At 40.7% G+C, this 10,371-nt stretch overlaps 1 protein-coding gene across 1 annotated transcript in view; it reads left to right on the forward strand.

Moving 5' to 3' along the window:
- Positions 1–7,683, forward strand: part of WEE2 (WEE2 oocyte meiosis inhibiting kinase) — a 28,111-nt gene extending 20,428 nt beyond the window's left edge. The window contains exons 7-11 of the mRNA XM_061414943.1: positions 310–417; positions 550–635; positions 1,474–1,644; positions 2,513–2,655; positions 6,232–7,683. Coding sequence (XP_061270927.1) covers positions 310–417; positions 550–635; positions 1,474–1,644; positions 2,513–2,655; positions 6,232–6,388 — 665 coding nt within the window. The 3' untranslated portion in view covers positions 6,389–7,683. The remainder of the gene's footprint in view (positions 1–309; positions 418–549; positions 636–1,473; positions 1,645–2,512; positions 2,656–6,231) is intronic.
- The last annotated feature ends 2,688 nt before the right edge of the window (positions 7,684–10,371 follow it).

Genomic DNA, 10,371 nt, shown 5'->3' on the forward strand with positions numbered 1-10,371 from the left:
AGGCACTCATGCATATGAAATGCAAGGAAATGTTGTTACTATCCTGTGTTGTTGATTATTTCTTTGTTTTGAGGTCACCAGCCTCTTCAAAGAGGTTTGAGGTTTAAGTTCCACTGAAATAGGTATTATCAATCACTGAGCTGTTTGGAAGTAGTGTGAGAGATTCCATGGAGGAAAAGAAACCTTGGTAGTCTTGTTACCTGCACACACAGAAGAGGAGGAGGATTGAAATGTCATTTACAGAAAAGAATCTCTGAGGTGAAAAGGTTTAGGAATCATTCCTTACTACAGTTCTGTATTTTTTTTCAGGTAACATCTTCATTTGTCATAAGATGCAAAGCGACTCCCCCGTAGTCCTGGAAGAGGCTGAAAATGAAGCTGATTGGTTTTTCTCTGCTGATGTGATGTATAAAATTGGTGAGTCTGTGTTGTAACTTGATTGGTATACTCTTATCCTACAAAATGTATGCTGATGACTCTAATCCGTTTATTCCAGTTTTAAGAAAAACATGCTTTGAAAGAACTCTACTTCTTTTTTTCTTTTTTTAGGTGACTTGGGTCATGTGACATCAATAAGCAATCCCAAAGTGGAAGAGGGGGACAGTCGCTTCTTGGCTAATGAAATTTTGCAGGAGGTATAGATTTGGAGAACAAAGGGTTTTTAATAGTCCCTTGAAATGTTTGCAAAGAGGGTGGCTCAATCAATGGATTAATCACCATTTTTACTGTTTTTTTTGTAAAGGTCCTTTGCTATTTCTAATATTTTTTAGAATTCTTAGCATTATGAATTTCCTAGCAGGAAGGAAGCCTTGATTGGTCCAACCCAACCTTTATCATGCGACTAACCTTTTGACAGCACCACCAGTCTTGGTCACTGAAATGGCCTTCAGTTATTGCTCATCTTTTAACATGTCTATGAGTCTGGCCTAGGAAAGATATAACTTTCTACAGGATGATAGCTGGAGGAAAAAAAGGAGTCTTTCCTCTTTATGATCAGTCAATCTAAGTTTCAAGCCTCTTTGAACCTGAGAGAACAAAAGAGTGCTGAGATTCTGCCTCTGACTCTTCAGGGCAGCATATTTTTAAAAAAATTTTATTTAGTTTTTAATTGGAGGGTAATTACTGTACAACATTGTGATGGTTTCCGCCATACATCAGCATGAATCAGCCATAGGTACACATACATCCTTCCCCTCCTAAGCCGCCCTCCCACCTCCTTCTCCATCCCACCCGTCTAGGTCATCACAGGGTACCAGCTTTGGGTTCCCAGGACCAGGGCAGTATTACTCAGGTGGACTGATGCCCTGTCCTCTGTCTTCTCTAGAAAGACACTACCAACCATAGCAGATACGACCTCCCCACTGTGTTTGTTTAAGGTCATGCGCGTTCAAGCAACTCTCTTACCAGTTGTGTTTTAGACTAGACACTCTTCACTTGGCAAAGTAACCAGCCTTCCTGTCTTCTGTTTTGAAGAATTATCAGCACCTCCCCAAAGCAGACATATTTGCCTTGGGGTTGACCATCGCGGTGGCTGCAGGAGCAGACCTGTTGCCCACCAACGGCACCGAGTGGCATCATATTCGTGAGGGGAACCTTCCAGACATTCCTCAGGAGCTCTCCAAGGAATTCCACCAACTACTCGAGGTGCTGTCTCTTGTGAAGAAAAGCTGGAAATGTCTTTTTATTTTTTTTAATGTAATGGCAAATAGATGTCCACCTATTTCTGTGTGTAAGTCATTCTTAGAGTTAGTTGATACTTATACTTACTGAGGAGCTCAGTGTTGGTTCTGTGCTAGGTAATAAGTATATGCTAATTCATTTAATTCTCACAACAGTCCAGAAGGTGAATATTGCTATTCCAAATGCCAGTAAAGGAAGACTGAGTTTCAGCAAAATGTTGTGACTTGCTCAAGGCTACATACTAAGTAGTGGAGCGGACTCTGAACATTGCTCCTCAAATGGAAGGGTCAGTGTTCTCTTCATTATTTGAAACTAATTGCTGTTTACAGTTAGGTATATTCTACTGTATTCCAGTCATCGTAGGCTATAGGCATCCTCTGAAGATAAAGGCTATAGGAATACTGTCATGGTGGGATATCCTTAATTAATCTTAAGTGAAAACTGGACACATGGTGGAAGTGAGTGAGCTGAACTAGCAGTTGGGTAACCCAGGTTTTAGCCTTGGTCCTGTCAATAACTCGGACAAGCCACTTTATCTCAGGACCTCAGTTTCCTCTCTTGAAAATTAAGGCATTAGACTAGTTCATCATTCAGTTAGCTTTAAAAGCTGATACTTGAGAAAGTCAAAGGTATGGATGATGGATGCTATCACATATGGATGGTATTTCTGTCCTGGGTGGAGCTAAGTTTTCATTTATTTCTTCCCTTTGCACAAAGGAGAATTGAGTTTCAAAAAAACCCACCAGCAGAAGCTGGGTTGGAGTTGGTTGGGTGGGGGGATTTTCCTAAGAATGAAGCTTCTGTTTCCTCCCTTTTGGTCCCACCTCATCAGAGCATGATCCACCCTGATCCAGCAGAGAGACCGTCTGCAGCAGCTCTGGCCAAGAGTCGAGTCATCTGTCCCTCCCTGGGGAAAACAGAAGAGCTTCAGCACCAGTTGAACTTGGAAAAGTTCAAGACAGCCACACTGCAAAGGTAGATTTTTGGATGCTGGGGTTGAGGAAGAACCTATTTATGCGGTACTCACAGTGACACAACTGGTCTGGTGTATCTTTTCTATGGATTCAAGTGGAATCCAACATTGTGACACAGAGGCTCCTGCTCACAAAGAGGGGCCCTGTGTAACAAGGGGCTGGATGCTCTGTGAGTAGACAGCTCGAGAGAGACAATTCCAGTTAATACAAATGAATGCAAGGAAATACTGGTAAAGAAAAATTAGGATTCTAAGTGACAACAGTGTTCAAGTAACTGGTAGATGACTACCCAAAGTAAGATAACCATAACTAAGGTGGGAAGAGACCCATTAGAAGTCCATTAAATCATGGGGCAGACAGATATTCTGTCTTGATTGTTACAGAGCCTATGGCTGATTCATGTTGATGTATGGCAGAAGCCAATGCAATATTGTGGAGCAATTATCCTTCAAGTAAAAATAAATAAATTAAAAAAACAGCAAAAAAAAAATTCTGTCTTGACCCATGTTTAAGACAGAGGTATTTTTCTAAGCCTAAGGAAGCAATCCTATTTCTTATGCATGTAAGCTTGTATTCATGCATGCATTTATTAATCTATTCCTTCATTTAACAAGTAGGAATTAATTAGATAGCATGGACCTGGTATTATAAAGGTCAGGCAGTGATGGTTGAGCAGGATCCTGAAGGCATTTTAAAATAATCATTACATCCAGTGAATTGTTGAAAATATAAAAGGAGATGAAAAGACCCAGCATCAGGGGCATTTCCAATGAGTCAGTTCTTCACATCATGTGGCCAAAGTATTGGAGTTTTAGCTTCAGCATCAGTCCTTCCAATGAATATTCAGGACTGATTTCCTTTAGAATGGACTGGTTGGATCTCCTGCAGTCCAAGGGACTCTCAAGTGTCTTCTCCAACACCACAGTTCAAAAGCATCAATTCTTCAGGGCTCAGCTTTCTTTATAGTCCAACTCACATTCATACATGACAACTGGAAAAACCATAGCTTTGACTAGATGGACCTTTGTTGGCAAAGTAATGTCAGTTTTTTAAATATGCTGTCTAGGTTGGTCATAACTTTTCTTTCAAGGAGCAAGTGTCTTTTAATTTCATGGCTGCAGTCATCATCTGCATTGATTTTTGGAACCCCCCCAAAATAAAGTCTGCCACTGTTTCCACTGTTTCTCCATCTATTTGCCATGAAGTGATGGGACTGGATGCCACGATCTTAGTTTTCTGAATGTTGAGCTTTAAGCCGACTTTTTCACTCTCCTCTTTCACTTTCATCAAGAAGCTCTTTAGTTCTTCTTTGCTTTCTGCCATAAGTGTGGTGTCATCTGTATATCTGAGGCTATTGATATTTCTCCCGGCAATCTTGATTCTATCTTGTGCTTTGTCCATTCTAGCATTTCGCATGATGTACTCTGCATATAAGTTAAATAAGCAGGGTGACAATATACAGCCTTGACATACTCCTTTTCCTATTTGGAACCAGTCTGTTGTTCCATGTCCAGTTCTAACTGTTGCTTCCGGACCCACATATAGGTTTCTCAAGAGGCAGGTCAGGTGGTCTGGTATTCCCATCTCTTTCAGAATTTTCTACAGTTTATTGTGATCCACACAGTCAAAGGCTTTGGCATACTCAATAAAGCAGAAGTAGATATTTTTCTGAAACTCTCTTGCTCTTTTGATAATCCATGGATGTTGGCAATTTAATCTCTGGTTCCTCTGCCTTTTCTAAATCCAGCTTGAACATCTGGAAGTTCACAGTTCACGTACTATTGAATCTGGCTTGGAGAATTTTGAGCATTACTTCACTAGCGTGTGATATGATTGCAATTGTGTGGTAGTTTGAGCTTTCTTTGGCATTGCCTTTCTTTGGGATTGGAATGAAAACTGACCTTTTCCAGTCCTGTGGCCACTGCTGAGTTTTCCAATTTTACTGGCATATTGAGTGCAGCACTTTCACAGCATCATCTTTCAGGATTTGAAAAAGCTCAACTGGAATTCCATCACCTCCACTGGTTTTGTTCGTACTGATGCTTCCTAAGGCCCAATTGACTTCACATTCCAGGATGTCTGGCTCTAGGTGAGTTATCAGACCATCGTGATTATCTGGGTCATGAAGATTTTTTTTGTATAGTTCTTCTGTCTATTCTTGCCACCTTTTCTTAATATTTTCTGCTTCTGTTAGGTCCATACCATTTCTGTCCTTTATCGAGCTCATCTTTGCATGAAAAGTTCCCTTGGTATCTCTAATTTTCTTGAAGAGATCTCTCGTCTTTCCCATTCTGTTGTTTTCCTCTATTTTTTTTACACGGGTTGCTGAGGAAGGCTTTCTTATCTCTCCTTGCTATTCTTTGGAACTCTGCATTCAAATGGGTGTATCTTTCCTTTTCTCCTTTGCCTTTAGCTTCTCTTCTTTTCATAGCTATTTATAAGGCTTCCTCATACAGCCCTTTTGCCTTTTTTGCATTTCTTTTTTTGGGGATGGTCTTGATCCCTGTCTCCTGCACAATGTCACAAACCTCCGTCCATAGGTCTTCAGGCACTGTCAGATCTAATCTGTCTATAAGATCTAATCCCTGCAATCTATTTGTCACTTCCACTGTCTAAAATATACTTAAGTCCAATTTCTTTTGGATACACAGTCCATCTTAGAATGATTAGCTTTAAAGTCCTCCCAGATAATTTCTTGGCAATGAGTTGTGGAAACTCTAATGAAGACTTTAGTGAAGTAATCCTTCCTTGTAAGCAACTTCCTAATATTTTTTTTTTTGCTCTATTTCTGCTAACAAATACAAATATATATGCTGTCACAGGACTATAAGTATTCCTTAAGGTGTGGTGTGTATATCTGTGAAGCCGGATGTGGACGCACAGGTGTGTGTCATCAGTCCTTCCCAGTAGTGAGCACCCATCATGGAGATGAGGCAGACGCCTTCTTGAAATTGTCTAGACCAGGGGCTGGCACACTCTTCTGTAAGACCAAGGTAGTATTTTATCCTTTGTGGGCCATATGGTCTTAGCTGCAATGACTCAACTCTGCTGGAGTGATATGAAAGTGATCAGAGACCATACAAAAATGAATGTGAATGGCTGAATTCCAGTAAGACTTCATTTACAAAAACAGGTGGCAGGCCAAATTTGACCCATAGTCTGTCCTTTGATGACCCCTGTAGAGTCATCACCTTATTTCTCTTTAATTTTAAAGATCATTTATGCCCCAATCAGTAGAATTCTGGAGAAGTACCACTCCAGTACTCTTGCCTGGAAACTCCCTTGGACGGAGGAGCCTGGTAGGCTGCAGTCCATGGGGTGAAGAGTTGGACACAACTGAAGCAACTTAGCAGCAGCAGCAGTAGAATTCAGCAAGGCAAACTTGCAATGTGTTGAGGCACTTGTGTGCTAGCCCTTTCTAAAGATAATCACAGGAGTTAATTTTCTATTCTGTGTATCATTCATGCTTGTTTTTATAAATACTGAAATAAAAAGAAAAATCTATGCTGGTTTTGATCATAAATATCATCTCTAATTTAGGACCGAGAAATGTACACTTTTCCTTTTTTGTTGTCAGGGAACTGAAAGAAGCCCAGCAGGCCCAGTCCCCCAAGGATGGCCACAGTTTCCCCGGGGTCTCTGATACCCCCACCGGGTTAAGAAACGCCAAATGTCTGGTAGGAGGAAAGAGTGCCAAGTCTTCAAGCTTCACCTCGGGGCAGACTTCCCCATAAGAATGTCTCTCCCATCAACTTACTCTTTATCCCCAAAATAGATACTGGCTGTGTCGACCTTTCCTGTATAAAGGGAGGAACTAACAGACTTGAGAGGCTGAAGATTTCAAGAGCCACCCTAATTTAGCATTTTCAGCCAAGATCCTATAGCCACCAAGGCTTCCTAGCAGCACCGGTGGCAGGTACTACCATTAGCAGCCATTTTTCTTCTCTTGTTACATCCCTAACACCACCTGTAATCAGCTCAGTGACTCCTCAGATTTGCTGATGGTCAACAGGAAAGCATGGGCCTCTGAACTGAAAGCAGCCGCCCCCCCACTACCCCCCAGCCCCTGCAGCCTGTGGACTACGAGGCTGCCCTACCTACCTGCCTACCAACCAAGGATCCCAGGGACTCTCCTGGCACACAGAAAGAAAGTCAATTTTGTTTAGAGTTGAGGTAGCATTTTTGTAAGGAAGTATGCCTGGATTTCAACAACACTTCCCAGGATAGGTGATTTTATTCCTCAAAAAATTCTCAGTCGCTTTGAGAGAGTGGTTTTCCTACTGTATTCTCTGAACGGAGACAATCCCTTTCTCTGATACTGTTTTTACCAAGTAAATGACTTCACTATGTGAGGTAGGTAGAAATAAGACTCTATGTGACTTGAATTTCTGAACTGGCTATTAACTTATGGAACAAAAACACTGGCTAGAGGGTTTGAGGGAAATCTGATGTGGTTTGTTGTCCCCCAATCTATTTGCTTTGATTCTCTTGTAACTGTTATAATGGATTTTGATTTTTCTGAGTGTTACTAATTTCTCCTGGATTTTATGAAAAGTTGGCTTTGATTCCTGTGATTTTATCCTATTTTATCCAAATCCTTTACTCTGTATATATATTCAAAGGAAATAGAACATTTGTAAATAAAGTTTTTTTTTTTAAATCTTGTCCAAAGCCAAATAGGAATAAAGCACTCTTCTTTGTAAATATGTAACTAACAAAGACTGAGAAATGCATGTTGGAAACCACAGTAGGTAGGAGAGAGAATTTAGTAGGCTAGGGCTAACAGCCCTTGGCTTTAAGGTTCAGTTTCACAGCCTTCACAGCTAATAATGGCCAGGCTATGACCCAAAATCATGTTGGTCACAAAAGCATTTGAGAACAACTAGTTGTGTCTTTTAATGATGTTACTCCTGTTGTGGCTTATAGGCTTTTTGGCTACCTTATTTTCTTCTTTCCCTTAATTTTTAAAAGCAAATTAAGTTTTAAAAATTGAATAAACCAGTGAACAAATCATCACATCATTCTTATGTTTTGGAGTAGTAATTTCTTCCCTGCAATTAAATGAGATATAGTGCTCTGTACTGCCCATTGACATTTTAAAAAATTAGTCTTTATTCAAAATTTTTTTCTGTATACACTTGTGTATTTTATTTTTATTTATTTTTAAAATATATTGGAATATAGTTGATATTTAGGTTTTCAAATTGAATTTATGTCTTGCCTCCCTGACAATAGCCATGTCCCTTGCAGTATAGTGCAAGGTCAACCACACTTTGTGATTTATAAACAGGTATATTATTGAGTAAGCAAGGTATTGGACTTCCCAGGTGGCGCAGTGGTAAAGCATCCACCTGCCAATGCAGGAGACACAGGAGACCAGTGTTTGATCCCTGGGTTGGGAAGATGCCCTGGAGGAGGAAATGGCAACCCACTCCAGTATTCTTGCCTGGAAAATTCCATGGACAGAGGAATCCGGTAAGCTGCAGTCAAAAGGGTTGCAAAGAGTTGGACATGACTGAGCAACTGAGCACAAGCAATATGTAGCCCCAAGTTCTGTGGCTACACCTGTCTTCTTCAAGTGAAGTGAAAGTGGCTCAGTCGTGTCCACTCTTTGCGATCCCATGGACTATACGGTCCATGGAATTCTCCAGGCCAGAATACTGGAGTGGGTAGACTTTCCCTTCTCCAGGGGATCTTCCCAACCAGGGGTCGAACCCAGGTCTCCCGCATTGTAGGCGGGTTCTTTACCAGCTGAGCCACCAGGGAAGACACTGACAACTATTACTAGGGCCTGTGACCCCTTCTCTACAGTGTTCTTCAGAGCCTCTTCTAGCACCTGAATGGATCTGATGCCAGACTGTTGGTTTCCCTCCCTCCCTCCCTCTCTCTGCTGCGCTCCACGGTAGCAGGAAGTCACCAGAAGAGCAAGAAGCTGCATAGACACTGCACGTGACATGGACTGGGTCTTCTCTGGGCTCAGGGCTTAATCTCTTCCATTTCAGTTGGAAGTTGACCCCTGGCCTCAGTGAGAAGCTCCATCCTCAGGCATGAAGTTCTGTTCCTTAAATATGAACACTGACAATCAGGTGCCAACAGATCATCTTGAGTTTAAGAAACCTTATAAAGAAATACTACTGGGCTTTCCTGAGGCTTCCCTGGTGGCTCAGTCAGTAAAGAATACACATGCAATGCAGGAGACTGCCTGCAATACAGGAGTCCAGAGTTTGATCCCTGGGTTGGGAAGTTCCTCTGGAGAATAAAATGGCAACCTACTCCAGTATTCTTGCCTGGAAAACCCCAAGGACAGGGGAGCCTTGCAGGCAACAGCCCATAGGGTTGCAAAGAATTGACACAACTGAGTGACTAAACCACCAATGTATCTACCAATTCCTAGAAGCTGTTTATCTAAAAGCTGTAGAAAGATGAACACTAAAAGATAAATGTCAATATTTTGGCCTGAACAATTAGGTTTAAAAAATCTCTGTATGAACCATTATGTCAATCTTTAATTGCATAAAAATTGTTAGGTTTTTTGAAATTCAACAAAAAGTAGCCATGATTAACTATAGAGTATTGCTAAAGTAGATTTGAATCACTGTAAAATAGAAGCTAGTAATCAGGTTAGGTAATAAGTGCTGTAATTTTTTTCCAACAGTTATTATGAGGCTTCAGGAAAAACTGATTTAAGAGCAAAGTGAAAACTTTGATTAAAATATATAAAAAGTGTACTTGTACAGCATTGGAATTGTCCAAAGCTTCCTATCTGTGAGAAAGCATTGCCAACCATGGTTTCTACCAGTTGATACCTACAGCTGAGACTTTCTTTTAATTTAGGGGGGGAAAAAAAGGCAAGGCCAAAGATAGCTCTGTGGCCTTGGGCATACACTGTAGACTTGTCTCTTTCTCAGCTAGCTTTGCAAAGGATGAAAGCCCTGAATTATTCCACTAAGACCAGCGGTAATGGTAGCTGACTAAAGGCACAATGCTTTCACCACTTCTCAGTATTGGGAAGGTCCTTCCTTTCTGGGTCCACGGATGAACTACAGAAAAAGCTTATGATTATGTTAAAGAGTGGGTGGAGGTCTCTGCACATCATGAAGAGGTTTCAGGAATTCCTCACCAAAATGCAAACTGTAGATTTCTTGCAAAAGCAGTATGTTTAATAAATTTTTTTCAGCTACTCTTCCAGATTATTATTTTTTTAAATTTTCTTATTTCAGGCCTATTTGAGTATCCTTCTGTGTTCTATTTATTTGTTCTTGCCTGTGGTCTACTCTTGTTTAAAGCACAACTGCTGACTGGATATTCACAAGAAGGTCCCTGTTCTCTAAGAGCTCACAGTCAATGTGGAAGAGGAGGCACCTTCATGGGCATTTAAATTTTAATACAAGATAAGACTTAGGGTGTAAAGAAAGTGAAATGGGAAAACGAAGGATGATTTGCATAAAGAATTTTGAAATTACAGGAAAGAACTCTTCTGATGAAGACAGAGCAAAGCAACACTGAAGTATCTGCCATGTTGGGAAGGAGGATCTATTTGATAACAGAAGATGTTTTAACTCTATTCTGCCATGATATCATACATCTTAATATGATTTTCTTTGTCAAAGAAGACAGCACTTGCAACTTTCTCCAGCCAACAAAGAATGTGAATTGATAATTCCCATCTGAGAGAGAATTCAGATTAGCCCAGATTCCCCACTAAGATATTATTCAT

This window comes from Bos javanicus, chromosome 4, assembly GCF_032452875.1.
Source record: "Bos javanicus breed banteng chromosome 4, ARS-OSU_banteng_1.0, whole genome shotgun sequence".
Classification (NCBI taxonomy): Eukaryota; Metazoa; Chordata; class Mammalia; order Artiodactyla; family Bovidae; genus Bos; species Bos javanicus.